We start from the raw sequence: 18,719 nt of genomic DNA, 5'->3' as shown, positions 1-18,719 counted from the left end.
ATTGCACAGTGCACCTGGAATGTTCTTGTGTTAAATATTGCCTATATTGCATTCACTTAAGGGACTATGGGAAATAACCAAGTCACGGCTTACCACAAAAGTCAATAAAGCTGCAAGAGAAACTCCCCATTTCAACACAGTGCTTTTTCAGTGAGGCTCAGCGGCTGTTGTGTTGCTATGGGACTAACCAGGACAAGAAATGAGGTCATCTGAACCACTGAGAAACACTAGACAGAATAAATTGACAACTTTTATTACCGCCATAAGGGATTGACCTGAATGTAAACATGGTTAAGGGCAGAGATGTTGATATTGAAAATGTCAATATCGTGAAGCAATGTAAGATAACCATGCATTTCCTTTATTAAACTGCAGGTCTCTCTGTGGCTCACATAGGTCGTCACAGCACCATGTCCTGCCCGGTGGCCATTTTGAATCGCATTAGCCCCCATGCTCTGGATACTGTACCTGCAGGATGCTAGGCTTGGCGGGGACCAATGCGATGTGACAACGTGCCTCACAAATTGGGCTGGCCTCTGGCTCTTAAAGCAGAGAACAATGACCTGACTGAGGTTAAAATGTTTTTCCTATGTGCCGTTCGCAGTGTGTATTGGTGTTCTATGAGAAAAATAACAAACCTTTCTCATACACACTGGATCCATTTAGATAAGTAGTGACAGTACAAGTAACATCTGTGCTATAATCATGTTGTATTTTATAATGTAAACAATGTGGATCTAGTGTAATTTTATGTTTTCCCTTTTCATTTACACACACTATTATTGAAATATAAATATGTGTTCCCTCCATTTTGTGTCCAGCATTCTCAGACCATCTGAAGACATGCAGGGGAGTTGTTAGATTTGGTGAATCTATTTTGTCATCTGAATTGCTTTGAAGATGATAGGCTGAGAATCATGAACATCAGAAATAAAATGTCACTGTAAATATCTTTGTGAAATTGGTAAATTATTGGGCAAAAAGAGGTGAAAATCTAAAATGAACAGCAAAAGTGGAGAAATATCCCTTAATATCCTTATTTGAAAGATTTTAATGAGTCCCTTTTGCAGGCTTTAAACATTTTTATACTTGATCATTTAATTTTTTTCATATATTCAACGCAACTTTTTCTCCAACAGTGCAGCAGATGCCAATGACGTAACCATTAGATGAAATACATGGAGACCTCTTTAGCATTGCCACCTAGTTATCTCTGGTCCTGTTCTGGTCCTGGTCCTGTTCTTCTGCCTACACTTGAACACTACTGCACATTATAGGTACATGTCCTTAGTGAGCACTGTAGGAGCCACTGATTGGCATTATCTAAAGAATGTCTGCCCGCACACACACACACCGGAAATGAGCACCAAGAGGAGACAGTTAAACGGATTATACCTGATTTAAAAGAATGATAATACACACACACACACACACACACACACAGACGCACACACACTAGGCTACATGTACATCCTATCTCTTTAATGATGGCCCGAAGGAGGCTCAAAACAAAGTGAATCATGGCATTGTGATTTGATAAGGATTGAACAGTGTGGAGGGGCTCTCGCTGAGTGCGGCGAATGGGGCCATATGGAGACACAGACAGGAGACAGGGGGCGCCCCGATCTGCCAGCTGAGACTGTTTATGAGACACTGTTACTGCGGACACACCTGATCCTCCGGCCCATTACCTAATCCCCATCCTTTCACTTCCCGTGGAGCCAAATATGTGGAGTATGTCCCTGTTATAAGTTACATTACGATGTATGTCTGGCTGGTGTTACCATGGAAACAACTAGGGGACAATATGTTCAAATGGCTACACAATCAATAATGAAAATATGTCCTTAGTGTGTCCTTTTTGTCATAACACAGCAAGTTCTTTGTAGACTCCATGGTGGTGAAGTGCCTTACGGCTAAAGGTTTGCAGGTTCAATTCCCATAAGTTTCGGTGTGGAGTTTGCATGCTCTCTCCATGTCTGAGCTGCACATGCCCTGCTTTATCCTTCTGCTGCACCTGACAAATCTGCCCAATGGTATTATGGGTCAAATGCGGAGAACAACTGATAACCTGTTGGTCAGGATAATAGTAGCATGGTGAAGCATTAAAATGTACATAATTACTCAGGGTCAGCTGTGCTTTAATGTTAGCTACTACTGATAAATACATTTTATTGAAATTGGCATTTGTCACACTCAATTTCCAATATGGTTACTAGGGCTGGGTATCATTTGGAAGTTGTCGATACGATACATACCTCGATACATAAGCCACAATACGATACATACCTCGATACATAGGCCACGATACGATACATACCTCGATACATAGGCCACGATACGATCGATATCTCAATACAGTGAGCTTTCGACTCAACAGGATTGAATACGATATATTTCAAATCGATTTGATACGATTCAATACAAAATAAAGGCAAAGTCATGGCTGTGAAACTTAAAGTGTTTGTTAAACCACTTCTTGTGCAAAGGTAATATGAAAAACGCCCATTTTACTCATCAAAATAGTGAAAATGTCAGATGTGTTGCATAAACGAATTTCCTTCGAAAAAACCACAAAACTGTAGCACTGTAACAAAATAATTTAGTTAAATTTACCAAAAAACACTGTTGGTGATATATCGATACAGCAGCCCACGATATCGATACTGTATCATCACATTAAGTCATATGATATATTGATATTTTTGCACAGCCCTAATTGTTGCAGTGATAATAAGCTTTTTTTTAAAAAAAACATTAAGTTTAAGCTTTTCATATATGTCATTTTCAACACAGTGTTTCTTTGATATTATCCTGTGCTGTTATAGTTAAAAAACATTATTTGAAAAGGTCGAATTATGTCCTATTAGGGTAGTGTTTTATTTCAGTGTCAATACTTCTTTTACACCAAAGTAATAATTGAGGTAGGATTGCACTGAGTATTTCATATAGGGCACATTTAGATTTGTATTCCTTGTGCTCCCACAAACATTCTCTTTTACAGTTTTTCTGAGTAGGCTGTAGTGCCTTGCTGCTTACATCATTCCATTGTGTGGAAAACCAAAACATTTCAGTGCACATTTTACAGTAATCTGTTCAGACAATACCTTCCTGTGACATTTGCACTGAATTGGAAATGTCAGGTTATCTCCACCTCGAAATGTTATTGTCATATTGTTAGGTTCAAGCCAGTGTATTCATGTGGGCTTGTTGGATTCTTATAAAACACACAGAGCTACAGTATGTTTTAGCAGCAGGGCAGATGAGGAGACAGAGCTGCTGTGATTGGGGCTAAGTGCTGTGAACAAGGAGAATTTGACAACTCTGTGTGGGCTGTTATTAAAGAAAATAGACAGTGCGGACAGTTGAGTAGCCATCGTGTCCTACCTCTTTTATAAATGTTTTTTTATCGTGTGCAATCAAATATAGTCATTTTTCTATGATTTTTTTTTTTTGCATTTTGATTGATCCATCCATCCATTTTCTTTTGCTTATCTGGAGCCAGGTTGCGGGGGCAGCAGTCTAAGCAGGAACTTCCCACACCCCAGACACTTCCTCCAGCTCCTCCAGTAGATCTCCAGGTTAGCTGAGATATGTGTCTTCGGTCTTCCATGGGGCATCCACCCAGTGGGATATGCTACTGATTGATCACACTTTTAAATGTGTTTGTTTGTTAGTTTATCTTATTAAATCAAATAAAAATGTCTCTATATTAATTTACTGAACATAAACTATATACGCACAAACGTGTCTTCGTCCAAAGCCATAACTCAGCTCCAAACCACATTCGTTCTATTGATAGCACAGCCCTGCATTATTATATCCTTTGCACTTTTGTCAGATGGGTTGCTGGCATTTCATTGCATTGCATTACAACCCACATCACAGTGTTATTTTATTAGCCAAGAACATGACCACAAATCTACTCAGACATGTCATTTCTCTCACAGCAGGTTCATGGATCCACATCGGAGGCAGTTTAATAAAAGATTCATGTCATGAATATTTTCTTTAGATTTCTATTTGTGAATGTTGTTTTCTCATTTGCATTAGTATGTCTGAACTGAAAAACTACAAGTTTTTTGTAGTTTTATAGTGGTAGCTTATAGTCAAGTTGGTGCACAGACTGTCTCATTCAGATCACCGAAGACATTATTCTTTCAAATCTTTTCGCAGCTTTTCACTTGCCTGATTGTGAATTTGTAATGTTGTCAGATCTGGTAGGGAAGCCTGGTGCACAAATGGCTACTTGGCAAAAGTGGTCCAAAGCATCACAGTAGAAACACTGTTTTGACCAGACTAAAGTGATCATGTATTTCATTAGAGACTTTGATTGTTATATTTCTGTGGGTTATTGCCTTTACATTGGTGCTCTCCTGGAGCTCACATCCCGTGGCCTCACTGTGGGTGACCTGCTGATTATGAAAGGTGTCCTCATATAACACTTGTTCCAGTCTGAGCACCTGGGGAGCTACAGCCATATCAACAGACAAGTTGCAACATTAAAGAAATCCCATAGAAAGCTCGATAATAATTAAAGGAGTAGAGTCCAGTTGTTAATTGGATGATCTTCAAGGGAATGATGAAAGTCAAACCAATTCCAAGTCACAGGAGGTCAACATAGCCATACTATTACCACTTCTTTTTAAATAAAATTAATGATTAGAATTCAGCTTTAAGATACTTGCATACCTTTTTAATAAACAATTTTCATTGCAAAAAGAAAATGCAGTGCATAGTACCAAGTTGAACTAAATGTTTTGAACTTTTTCTCTTCTCTCTTCTTTGACAATTACATTTGCTGTGTTATCTCATATCCCGTAATATTAATATTGTTGAGGAAACAAAATGTCCTATCAAACTGTTGCCTGGAGCGACTGTCAAAAATGAAAAATGAATTTGCTTTTTACAGGAAAGTGAGGAAAGTGTTTCTAGAGATTCAAATAGCCTCAGGCTGAAACAAACTACACGGAAATCTCAACATGCATACTGGTAAATGTGAGATTGAATGTTTCTGCACAACTGCAGTTCTGACATGTGCATTTTCACTACAATACATGACACAATATATATAAATGCCCAGATTACTTTATTGATGATTTTTCTATTTAGATTTTAGTGAAACTGACAAAAGTTCTCATATTACATTTCTTTGCAAATAATCACATTTCCTTACAAATATAATACATAAAAGTCTGTCCATTTAGTCTCTGTAAACAAGCTATATCATATACTTTGGGTTTTAAAAAACTGTTTGACAATATGATTTACAACATGATTTTGGCAATATTAATGCCATATTGTGCAAATCCGTGCTCTTGTTTAACACAGCTCAGCTTTCAAACAGAGACGATTTCCCCACCCACTCATCAGCCTCTGTCAGGCTCTGATTGAGTGACAAGCAGATTTAACCAGTCACAGTAAATAGTCTCTGAACTAGAAGCAGCTGATAGTTACATCCTAACAGTTATAAAAACATTATTAAAAAAAAATTATAAAAATTCATATTATGACACAGAAACGGTACTATATGTCACCTAAACTTTTGGGGGTGCAGGAGCCTGTCACCACCAGTGCCAGCTGGGTCACCAGGATCAGGTACACTTGTACATGATATCCCAGTTCGTATAACTCGACCTATTCAAACTAAAAGACATACGAAAGCTAGATCTATCAGTCGGAATAATATTTTAATTACTCATGCTAATACAATGAACAAAATACCACTGACATGTAAAATGGGACTTTTAAATGTTAGATCTCTGGCCAATAAATCTTTTATAATTAATGATATGATTGTAGATCAGGCTCTCGACTGTATGTTTTTAACAGAGACATGGACAGGCACAGATGGAGCCGTAACTTTAAATGAAACCACACCTCCTAACTATAGTTATTCGTATTCCTCTCGCCTCAATAAAAAAAGAGGTGGCACAGCCATAATCCTCTCTGCTAAACATAATTTCAAAAATATTCATTTCAATCAATATCCTTCATTTGAGCATCACTCCCTGGCCTTAACAAATCCTTCCATCCTCCTTATTTGTATTTATCGCCCACCTAAACATTCCTCTTCTTTTATGGCAGATTTCTCAGACCTCCTGTCCATTGCTCATTCAAATTACAATAGAATTATACTTGTAGGTGATTTTAATTTACACATTGATGTAAAATCAGACCCACTAGCAACAGATTTTTTAAACCTTTTAAACTGTATGAATTTTAAACAAAATGTTTTACAGCCCACCCACAACAGAGGCCATATATTAGATTTAGTAATTTCATATGGAATATCAGTAGAGATTGCCTCTGTTGTGGACGTGGGCTTTTCAAACCATGCCTGTAAATTTTTTAATATAACTATTGAGCAACCCCCCATATCAGAATACATTGTCAGAAAGCTCTATATTACTTCTGAAGTCACAACAATCTTTACAGAAATATTAAACAACACTCCAACTCCTTTTTTACCATCCTCATGTGATTTTACTGTAGAATATTTTAATAATAAATTAAAATCTGCCCTCGATGCTGTGGCACCTCTAAAACTCAAAACTGTGAAGACAAAAAAGTCTCCTTGGAAAAATGAAAAAACACGACAACTGAAGCAAAATTGTTGAAAAGCAGAAAGAAAATGGCGCAAGAATAAAATACAATAAACTATGAAATTTACCGTGAACAAGTGAGAAAATCCAATAATGGTATGAAATGTGAAAGACAAGCATACCTCTCCCAACTTATAAATAATAACATTAAAAATCCCAGGATTCTATTCTCCACAATTAGTTCTGTTATCGACCCTGTTCGTAATTGGAAGGAGCCATCAAACATGCCAAACTGTGAGGATTTTGTGACTTACTTCAGTAATAAAATACAGTCCATTAGAGCTGACCTGCAACAGATACAACCAAGCAACGTCTGTATTACAAGTCCTTTGGTTTTATCAAATACACTTGAGAGTTTTGCCCTGGTTGATGCTATGACTCTTAACAAAATAATTTTACAATTGAAACCAGCCACTTGTTTTTTAGATCCTATCCCTACATCACTTTTTAAATCAGTTTTTAATTTTTTAGCCCAAGAAGTCCTTAACATTGTAAATTTGTCGCTGCAGACAGGGGTTTTTCCTACAGCACTTAAAACTGCCATGGTCAAACCTCTGCTTAAAAAGGACAACTTGGACCCCTCCCTGCTCAGTAACTACAGACCTGTGTCCAATCTGCCGTTTTTAATCAAAATTTTAGAGAAAATAGTTTTTAACCAAATTAATGATTTTATGATTGCCAATAATATCTTTGAAACGTATCAATCTGGTTTTAGAGTTCACCACAGCACAGAGGCTGCACTAGTAAAAATCTTAGATGATATAAGATCCAACATGAACAAGAAGAACTTGTCAGTCCTGGTGCTGTTGGATCTCACGGCAGCATTTGACACTGTAGACCACTGTATTTTATTAGATAGATTACATTGTGCAGTCGGTCTCTGTGGGTCTGTTTTTAACTGGTTCAAATTTTTTTTAACAAACAGGGATTTTTATGTTAGTCTTGGGGAACACTCCTCCGCAAAATGTAAAATGGAGTACGGTGTTCCCCAAGGCTCAATTTTAGGTCCAACCCTTTTTAATCTTTACATGCTGCCACTAGGACAGGTCATCAGGAGACATGGTGTTAACTTTCATAGCTACGCTGATGATACCCAACTCTATATCGCTGTGTCTCCTGATGACCTAAGCCCGATCGATACCCTTTTTAACTGCATTTTAGATATTAAGTCCTGGATGGCAGCAAACTTCCTCCAGCTCAACCAGGGCAAAACCGAGGTTTTAATAATTGGTCCTGAAGTTCAGAGAGAGAGGCTCAAAGCTAAGCTCCAAACCTACTCACTGAATCCCTGTGAGAGGGTGAAAATTTAGGAGTTATTCTTGATGGTGAGCTCAGCTTTGAGCCACACATCAGGTCCATCACGAAATCTGGTTTTTATCATCTAAAAAATATTGCCAGAGTCAGACTATTTCTCTCTCAGGCCAGTGCAGAGACTTTAATACATGCTTTTATCACAAACCGTGTTGATTACTGCAATGCTCTCCTTTCTGTTCTTCCAAAGAAATCTACAGCTCCATTGCAGCTCCTTCAAAACTCTGCAGCACGACTGCTGACAAGGACCAGGAAGCGAGAGCACATCACCCCAGTACTGAAGTCTCTGCACTGGCTTCCTGTGAGCTTCAGGATAGATTTTAAAGTTCTTTTATTAGTTTATAAAGCTCTTAATGGTCTTAGTCCTATTTATTTATCTGATCTGCTTTTATCATATGAACCCTCTGGGACTCTCAGGTCCTCAGGTAGTCTTCTTTTAACTGTCCCAAGAGTCCAAACTAAAACTCACGGTGAGGCATCATTCAGCTTTTACGACCCCCGTTTGTGGAACAGTCGACCTGAGGATCTGAGGTCCGCTGCGAGTGTTCATATTTTTAAAAGTAAACTCAAAACGTATCTTTTTAATTTAGCTTTTAATTGAAACTTTTATCTATTTTAACTTACATTATTATTATTATTATTATTATTATTATTATTATTATTATTATTATTATTATTACTATTATTATATTTATTCTAAATTAAATTATCATTACTGTTTTACTTTGTCTCCATTTGATTTTAGCTCTCCATTTTGATTTTTATTATAACCTTTAGGAGCTTTATGTTTTTGTTTTTATGTTTATGTTTAAATTGTTGTATATATGGATGAAACAATGGGGTGGGGTGGGGTGGGGGGTTGCTGTTGTTTTTTTAATTATTGTATTGTAATTTTTCTGTTGCATGTGAAGCACTTTGTGCTACATTTCAAATGTATGAAAAGTGCTATACAAATAAAGTTTAATTGATTGATTGAAATAAATGGAGTTCTAACATTAATACTACTTCTTGGCATAACCACAGTAAATAAAGCATTTCAAGGCTTGTCTGCTATTATTTGTCAGTTGTTTGCTGTCTAATGAATGCATTAACTATAGCTGATTCACTTATTTGCTACTATGTTACAGTCCATTAGGCTAATAGACAAACTTTGCATGTGTCATTACAAATTATTTAAAGTTTTAGTTAGGCCTGTCACAAGGATTATATCAACTTATCGTTCAGTTGACAAATGGAACTTTATTTTTGGGGGTCAATATAAAGTACTTTTTCTTTGTACTAGTGCGAAATGTTTGGTTATTTCTTTTGCAGTATAATAAGATATAAGCTTCCAACTCATGTTTTAATATTGTACATTTATAACATTTTTGGTTTGCTTTGTGGTTTGGTTTCAGTATTATCGTTTATCATCTATATTTACTTCAGCAATATGATGCACTTCAAAATTTGTTAGTGTGACAGGCCTAGTTTAGTGCATTAATTATTCACACCTAATTACCACTTTCACTGAAGGAGCTGAAGAAACCATGGTTGTCGGTCTGTGATAGCAGCCTCTCCAACCATGCTTAAACACATTGCACTGAATCTTCAATGATCCAATTATTAGACTACCACTTAAAAAATTGTGACTGTCTCATTAATTGCATCTCAAATCCTGTTCTTAATACCTGCCTTCCTCAAGGATGAACTCTTCGTCTATAAGAAAGAAGGAAGGAACACCATACAAAACTGGTTAGAATCATCCATTTGAAAACACATCCTATATTTTCCTATATGGCTTGCAGTGGGGTTTAAAATCATGTATCCGGGGGGAACAGCAGATGAAATGACTTGTGGTGAGTCATGTCCCCAAGTGTCTCTGTGTCGTGGTCCATCACCTCTCCATCTGCCCCCCTCACCCCGCCACACTAGCCCCTTCAGCCCCCTCCACCCCTCCGCCCACACCAACAGGAACAGACCACATCCGGGCAGCCCTATACACAGACGGACGGGGGGATGGAAACAGGAGATAGAGACAGTAAACAGGTGTGATTGATAATACAGCAGCAGTGATGGGGACGACAGAACAGACAGGCCGTGGGAGATTCAATCAGAGAGAGAGAGAGACAGAGGGAGATAGAGACAGAGAGTTAGAGAGAGAGGGTAAATGAATAAGGAAAGACAAAAGTATAATGGGAAATATCACCTGACCTAGAGCTGGGACTTTGAATCATAGTTGAATTACAAAATGATTGTAGGTTTAGTTACTTGAAAAATTATAAAATTGTATTACTAATCTTATATCACTTATTACTTCGTTATTATGTTATATTTCAGGGGTGTCAAACTCAAATTCAAAGATGGCCAAAATTAAAACCTCGGACTAAGTTGTGGATCTAACTAAAGATTTATTAAAAAATTTCAACAACATCTGCATGTTTTCTCTTCTTTTGAGATATGTAATGTTAAACCTTTTCTAATAAAAATAAATGTTTAATAATAGTTTTGCTTAAACATTGAATCCAGAACTAGCATTATATAAAATAATAACACAGTTTTTAATCAGTAATCTTTCTATAGCCTGTAGTCTGTAGTCCAATACATATTTGATATATATAATTATATTGTGGGTGTGTGAGTTTGATGTTTGATGTCTGTTATATTTAATTACCAAAAGAAAAACTGAAAAAAATTCATAATTCACTCAATAAAATAATTCACAATAAAATGAAACAGGATCGTTTCCATCACTGACATTTTGCTGTATGTGCAATAAATTGTAATGTTAAAGGTGCAGTATATAACTTTTGTAAATCCACCACTTGCTTGACTCCATAGAGATGTTATTGCTTTGCCTTGAATGTTTCACAGTGTGGCATTAAAAATATCTATATCTAAGGAGACAAGCACTGGACACCACCTGGCCAAATGACTTGTTAGGTCTGTGGAGTGCTATTTCTATTGTCAAAGTATTTCTGAGCCATAACTAAGTGTAATTGAATGTATGAGAAGTACATGGGCCTTTTCTTTTCTCTCTCTTGAGATATACTTGTTATGAAGCCATCTGTATTTCCCTGTACTTACTGTCTCATAGGAGGGACACTTCAGAGCAGATATATGGAGGACAAAAAGAAATACAGTATAATATGGTTGGTTGACCTATTGTATCCCTTATTGTCCTTATTCTGTGAGCTGACCCATTTTCATCCTCATTGATCTAGTACAGATTAAAATGCTCTATACATTTCAAAGCTGCTTAATACTTTGACAGTTATTTCATTATGTGTGGACAAAAACATCTGTATTTTTATGTAAATGCCACAGATTACTTCGATGTTATGAAGAGAAGTGGGGTCCTCTTATGCTTCCATGATGTCCTAGTTTATTTGTGTTTAAAAGGCTTGGAGTGGTGTTAACAATAGTGAAGTATTAGGAGGTGGATGGATAATGGGACAGAGAACAGTGTGCCGCCTCTTCTGTGCTAGTCTCTCACTATAATTACTATCGGAATAAAAGCAAACCTACCCCTCCTGCCTGTACCTCCTCAACAGCAACAGTGGGGCGGGTTTTTCAAGTTATCCAAAATATTTTGATAAAAAATGTATACATATTTTATATCTAACACAAGGGTCTCCAAACTTGTTTCACCAAGGGCTGCATATAGAAAAATTTGAAGCGGAGGGCCACAGATTGTTGGTCAATACTGTGGTCAATTATTCAGATGCATTTAAACAACTTTGACAGAGCCGCCATACCTTTAATAAAGCTTGGAGCAATTATTTGATGTCGGTATCACAATGCATTGTAATGTTACTACGGTTATAGTGATATACATTTGCCATTTGAGCCAATTCAGTGAGCTTCAGAGGCTTGAGGACCAACAAGATTGATCTAAGGGCCGCATATAGCCCGCGGGCCATAGTTTAGACAGCGCTGGTCTAACTAGATGCATCTCACATTCTGGTTTCTCATTACACTGGTGCCCCGTGCTGTGTATAAATGAACCTCTAGTTATTTTAATCAGGCTCCTTGTCTCAACAACTGATCACAGTAGAAAAGTGGAAATTAGACAAGGTGAGAAAAAGCTGTGTAGGAAGAGTGTCTATTTTTGTCACATGGTGGTGTTAACTCACTTCTGTTACCTAAGAGTAGCAGGTGTATTCCGCTATTGTGGTGCTATCATGTACTAGTGTATTGCAACTATTTCTCAAATGTAGACTCTTTTACAAATGGATGCCCAAGACTCAGATAGATATTTCTCATTTTTGCAAGGACTTAGCTTTATCACATTTCAGAGTTGTAAAAGCAAAGTTCAAGAAAAAGAGAATAGAAATCCACTCCTATGTGTTGTTTGACAGTAATAGACTTGACATGTATCCTCTCTTTCTTTAGTGTCTTTACTGTATCCGAAATTTACTGAATAGCAAATGTAATGGCAGAGTGTTAGCAGTGCAAATGCAAATATTAAATTTATGTTCCTTCATGTTTTGTTCTTAGTCCTGATTTGTAGCCTATTTCTTCCTGATTGTTGCACACGGCCCTATATTGAAAATCAAAGCTGACTTATTGCTTATTACTTATTGCTTCCAAATCATCATAAATAACATTACTTTCTCTAAATCTGGAGGCTACATGTTTGTCAACAGCTGTTACTTTGAATGCTGTTGCTTTTATGAACCGGATGCAATCAGTTAAAACGAAGCATCTATTTTGCATGATATTGGCCCATTATTTATTTAGCTTTCACCACATGTTCTCACACATCTGTCTGATTTGAAACCTCTTTTTATCTTTCTTTCCTCCATAAACACTGAGATTCCACATCCCTACAGGCCCCATTAAAGTTTGGTTTTACCTTATCAGGGCAGTAAAGCAAACAGTTTCATTAGCAGCACACACCACAGAGGACTTGTACAAAACAATAGGAGTGAGGAGCTTTGGATGTGGCTGTGGGAAATCAGGCCCGTCTCTGGGGACAGACAGCTGCAGGCTGCTCCAGGTGCAGCGCCAAAGCACCCGCCATGTACATGTGCACATGCCTCCACAAGCTCGCACACAAGCTCACACAGAAGCTCACACATAAACTCACACAGAAGCTCACACACAAACTCACACAAACACATACGGAACAAAGAACATACAGAGAACACACACTAAACACACAGAAGGGAAACACAACTGGTATTGGGGTTGAGTGGTAGTGTACATCCTTGATAGTACTTAGATTACTATCAAATGTCACCTACTTTATACATATCTTTGGATAAGGCTGGCCTAGTTTTTTGAGCATGTTATTCCCAAATAATACAATCTGATGAGGTCAAATTTTAGTAGATGTCATCTGTTCAAGCTTATGACATCAATGAATGAAAAATTCAAGTAAAATATGATTATTTTGAGTTTTGTACAAAACCACTATCATCTTTGTAGAAATAACCCCACCGCAGTGGTATTTACATGACCTGATCACATCCAAGACATTCTTGATGTGCACATTTTAATTTGCTTATTTGCAGAGTTTGTCACATTATTGAGATTGTATTGAAATGGTGCATACAGGTGTTTTTACCCTAAATTTGACTCTTTGTTTAAAATTTAAGATTTCTTACGGTTGGATCTCAGTTCCACATTCAGATGAAGATGCTACGTTTTTAAATAATTGATAAATAGCAATTCATCAGATTAATTGTTTCAGCCTATTTTGCAGTATTTCTGTCTTCACCTTTCATGTACATTAGTGTAGCTACTCAGAGCTCTTTGTTGCATTGCTAAAGCTGCAGATCAATAGTAAAGCACCCTACTGCTAACACTCAGCCTTGGCCCCTCAGTGCTCTCCTCCCTCCATAGCACCCAATACACTCTGTGCTCTTGTGAATTCCCTCTTTGTCTTTTAAAAGGCATGCTGAAGGCTGCCATCATTACCTGATTGATTGACTCTAAATTCACCCGGTGTGGCCAACAGCAAGAGAAAACCCAATGGACTGAAGTGAACTTTCCAAAGAGCCACTTGTCAGGAAACCTCCCCGAGGTGAACCCTGGGTGCTGCTGCTCCTAAATGCCAGGAGCCCCACTCTACAACATGATGCTAATACACAGCACACTGCACACCCTTTTATTACATAAGACCACTTTCTCCAATGAGTCATTTTCTGGTAACATTTTAGGAATTTGTTTGTATAAGACTGTGTCTATCTGGAAACAACACAATTGTAAACAGACCAAGTGATCCTTTTACTATTATGGAGTAATCCAATGTTTTTATGATGTCATGCAGACAGAACAGGTTTAACACTTCCAAGTATTATTTTATTGCATAATCGTTCTTGGATTTCTGCATTTTATCCCCAAATCACAACCAGGAGTTGATATAGTTCTGGATCTGAACACATGTTGATCCTATTTTCAACTTAGGTTTTGTCTTGTCTTTGGCTTGTACAGCAAACACCAGTGAATCACAAGCAGTTTTAGTTACGCTGTCATCTAGAGAAGATAAATGTGTCTGTGAAGAAAATTTCTTTTATCCACCCTAAACCAGAGCAGACTCTTGTTGTACTAAACTGGGTCACAGTTTATTGTCCAAAGCACAAAGTCTATCCACAATATTCATTCCCTGCATCCATTATGGTCTCATGAACTTCACAGACAGAATCTTCTCGAGCTTCCAGGTGAAACAAAAGCATTGTATGATGTAACCTAATGAAAAATACAAACACTCATACAAGCGATATCAGCTGCCTTCATTCATAGCATACAAAGGCCTTTATGCTCCTACCATTGTTTTTCTTTGGAGTTTTCTGGCTTGGGGTAACTACGCAATTATGAGACTAATTAAAGGCATTGTAGTGTGGTAACAAAAGACAGAAAGGTACACTGTAATTGGTTATTGAAAAAAGATCTATTCTCTATGTTTTTAATGTCACATTTTAATACCCTTTACTTGTTGTTTTCTTGATCTGCTCCTTCTAAACCAAATATATAAATATATAAAATCCTTGTATTACTAGACCACAATTGTTAGCTCTCAGCAACTATCCTAAATACATATTCAATCAGTTTCTTTTTTTCTTTCTTACATCATCCTTTAAATCAAGCTGTTGTACTGTAAAAAGCCACTAGATGTCTGTAGTGTAATAGCTAATATGCATTGCTTCCACAACTTTACTTGGCCTACTTTTGTGAGCAGATGACGTTGCCAGTTGAATGTAAATATATATATTAACACACACAAAGTTACAAGGTAAAGTTAAAGGTGCACTGTGTAACTTTCCCGGTTGAGTGCCCGTCAAATACTTTTCTCCATGGATATGTCATTGCTTTGACTGGAAATGTTTCATAGTATGGTATTAAACCTTTCTATCTTCATGGAGACCAAACCAGACCAAGTTACAGGTCAGATCTATGGCAAGGACATATCCTTAGAAGCATGTGGTTGATGGACCCTGAACCAAAACATAGTGCACCTTTAATAACCAATTAACTTACTCTTCCATAACATGCATTTCATATTTTGGATGACATTACAAAAAAGTCTGGTTGTCAGTCTAGTATTTCTATTGATGTTGTTAATTAATGGTCACTTCTGACTTCTTCATACTTGCTTTTGGTTGCAAGTTAACATCTTGCAAATGACATGTACTTTCTTTGCTACATGATAAGAAGTAGTCACCAGGCTGAGAGCTACATGATGTGAGTTATTTATCATAGACAGTAGATTGTAAACATTATGTCCCTGGCTTGTGATTTATAAAACATTACAGAGCCAGTTGAGCATGCATACATTTACGTTGGACAACACAGTGATCCATGTGTTTAATGTTAATGACCAAAGTTCCCTACAGCTGTCGACATTTGCTGTTTCGAAGTTTTGATTTGAGGATTTATACAGTTCCTTCATAGACTTGTTAATAATGTGCCATTTGTACTTGAATTATTAGTACAGACTGTTCTAGACACAAGTGGGTTCTTGCCATCATACACAGAATGAATATGGGTTAGGATGCAAAATGGGTCTATTTATATCATTACAGTGCTTTGGATGATTGATAGTGCAGAGGGAGTAGTGAGAAAAACTGCTGTTTTGACCACCCACAATATTACAAGAATATTCCAGGAATAAGAGAAATGACTGCCTCAGAGTAAAATTTTGGTGACCTTTATGTCTTTACATTCATGTATGTTGGTTGCTTTTTCAGTTGTTTAGTTTGACAGTGAGTAAAATCCATCCTAAGCTTTGTAAGGGTATTGTAAGGACTTTGTGGCTGTTTGCATATTAAACATACTTTACTTTGTTCTAAACCAGTGTGTTTTTCTGTGTTGTAGTAAAGGGGAGGCCGCGGCCATAGAGACAGAGCTGCTGAAGGACTACAGGTTTGGACAGCAGCAGCTCATAGAGATCTGGGGACAGGCCTGTGCCCTCGCCATCACCAAGGTCAGTGCATCTGTCTTTCAGTTTTGCTTTTGAGAAAAACAACACAAAGAGGCAAACAGAATTTATATATTTGCATTGTTTGTTTTGATTGTTGGATGTTGGATCACAGTTAAAAAGTGCTGTTATAAAAATGAATACTTAACACTAAAAGACTAAGCCAAAAGCCAAAGCGTTTAGATATAAATGAAAATATATGTAACCTTTGGAAACATATAGAGTATAGCCCATTGTATCAGGAATACCATGTGTACTAAAATGTAAACCTTTGTAATTAATTCAAAAATATCATTAACATTATTTGACTTTTGCTGCAGGTTCTTTTTTTCATCATTTTGTAGCTCAAATCAAATTAAAAATTGGTTTTGATCTGAGCCAAATTGAAATATTTGTCGTAGGTTTTTTAGATTTGAATTGGGGCTGTATAAAAGGAACCATTGTGAACAAAGTACTGTCAGCCGTGATTCATGTTGGTTGATTTAACCTTTTGTATGAAAACAGAAAAGTTATTTTGAGAGAAGTGTTTTTTTCTTTTTTTTCCTTTTAACTTTTCCATCATGGCGGTAAATCATGTGCCTTGCAGTGTACAGGTTTATATGAAACATTTACTTCTTGCACTTTAGCTCCCATCATTTATTATTTTTGTTTTTCCAAAAAATATGCCATGAAAACTGCCAATAGGATCAGGCAATATGACAAAAGATTAGTCACAATTTTTTTCCCCACAAAGTGATGAATCATGATTTTCAATTTAATTTTGTTTACTTCAATATTAATCACTGTATAAATAAGTAGTTCAGTTTCTCCCTCTGTAACCTTTTTTACACAAATATACAAAAAGACACAAGCATATTATGTATTATAAATTATAGAAATGACATTCATTCATTCCACAGCCCTAACTCACCAACAGATCTGTGAGAAATGGCAAACAAATGTAGCGCCACACCTGCTGCTGGTTAGACTCAGCTCATTTGCACTAAGATAGCAGTTCCTATTTGCAAAAAGGCCTTCCTCAAAAACTTCCTCAAATATCCACTTCCTAAACATTTGAGGTCATCTCTACTTGAACACAACAAACTTCTCCAAAACCAAGTCCAGAAGCATCTGAAAGCACTACATATACTCTGGAACTGATCAGGCTGGGAGAACAGACTACTCGGTTGGTTGTAGTGCCACTCTGGTTTCCTCTGAGATCCCTTGAAGTGGCTGTGACGGCGGACATGACACGTGAGACCCTGCTCAGCGGCGGTGAGAAAGAGACATCAGACACACACACTTCTATAAAACACTCACTGATGAAGGGGACAGATGGGTGGACAGGGATCAAGAGCCCAAATGGACAAGGCAGACTCCACAGCTTCCTTTATTATACAGCAATATTTTTATGGATGTCATTTTCAGATTGGCTTGGATAACAAACTCCTGGGACCCAATACAACCATTTGAGTTTCAATCATAAACTGTGTAAATAGATAGAATAAGCGAAAGTGATGTCTCCCATCGTGTCCAGTCAAATGAAGCTCATCGAGGCTATCGTTTATATTAATAGGAATTGACTGATGGACAAAATAGCAAAATATAAACACCAGGATCATGTAGAGTGGGTTAATACAAACATTTTAATACCAAAATGAGGAGCCTGTCAGCAGCAGTACAGAGAGAGCAGGTAGCTATGTCTATGGTTCCAATGCAGACTTTTATTAAAAAAAATAATAATAATAATTCCATGTCTTCACCATTATATAAAGGTTACTGATTATACCAACAAATAAAATATACTTTGAAGATACAGTTCTGTGATTAGTGTTAAAGGTGCACTGTGTAACTTTTCTGGAGAAGGGTCTGCTACCTGCTTGACTCCATGGTGTCAATGTTGCTTTAAACATGTCTCATAACATGTCCATTGAGAAAAGCAGATGACACTATCAGTTTAAGTTACAGGTTGGATCTGCGGAGAGGCGACCACATTTGCAGTAAAGACATGTTTTTCCAAGATACTTTTGAGCAGTAAATTTCATAGATACAACACAGATGAGTATAAAACCAAACTGTGAAACATTCCAGGCCACAGTGCAATAATATCACAAGGAGGCAAGTGATGGACACCCCATTAGAAAAGTTACATAGTGCACCTTTAAAGATTCCACACTTTTGTATAGCTCATGTCCTTTACATTAGGGAAAATGTAATAATTTTTCTTTCTTTCTTTTTTTTTTTTTTTTACATTACTAACTTTTCCTATAACAATAACAAGACAAGTAGTTTCACTTTTCAACTGAAGTATGTTATCTAATTAAATTATTGTTATATAACCTTAAGTGTTTTGTCTGATAATTTAACATTCCACTCCACTAATCTCACTGACTTCATTGTAAGTGCTAAGAGCTGATAAAAGT

At 37.0% G+C, this 18,719-nt stretch overlaps 1 protein-coding gene across 1 annotated transcript in view; it reads left to right on the top strand.

Moving 5' to 3' along the window:
- yjefn3 (YjeF N-terminal domain containing 3) overlaps positions 1-18,719 on the top strand; it is a 65,603-nt gene that overhangs the window by 30,042 nt on the left and 16,842 nt on the right. Inside the window, exon 5 of the mRNA XM_020940066.2 lies at positions 16,215-16,323. Coding sequence (XP_020795725.2) covers positions 16,215-16,323 — 109 coding nt within the window. The remainder of the gene's footprint in view (positions 1-16,214; positions 16,324-18,719) is intronic.

This window comes from Boleophthalmus pectinirostris, unplaced genomic scaffold (genome assembly GCF_026225935.1).
Source record: "Boleophthalmus pectinirostris isolate CB_2022bp ecotype Guang Dong unplaced genomic scaffold, ASM2622593v1 HiC_scaffold_7, whole genome shotgun sequence".
NCBI lineage: Eukaryota > Metazoa > Chordata > Actinopteri > Gobiiformes > Gobiidae > Boleophthalmus > Boleophthalmus pectinirostris.
This window is presented reverse-complemented; position numbering and strand designations above follow the sequence as displayed.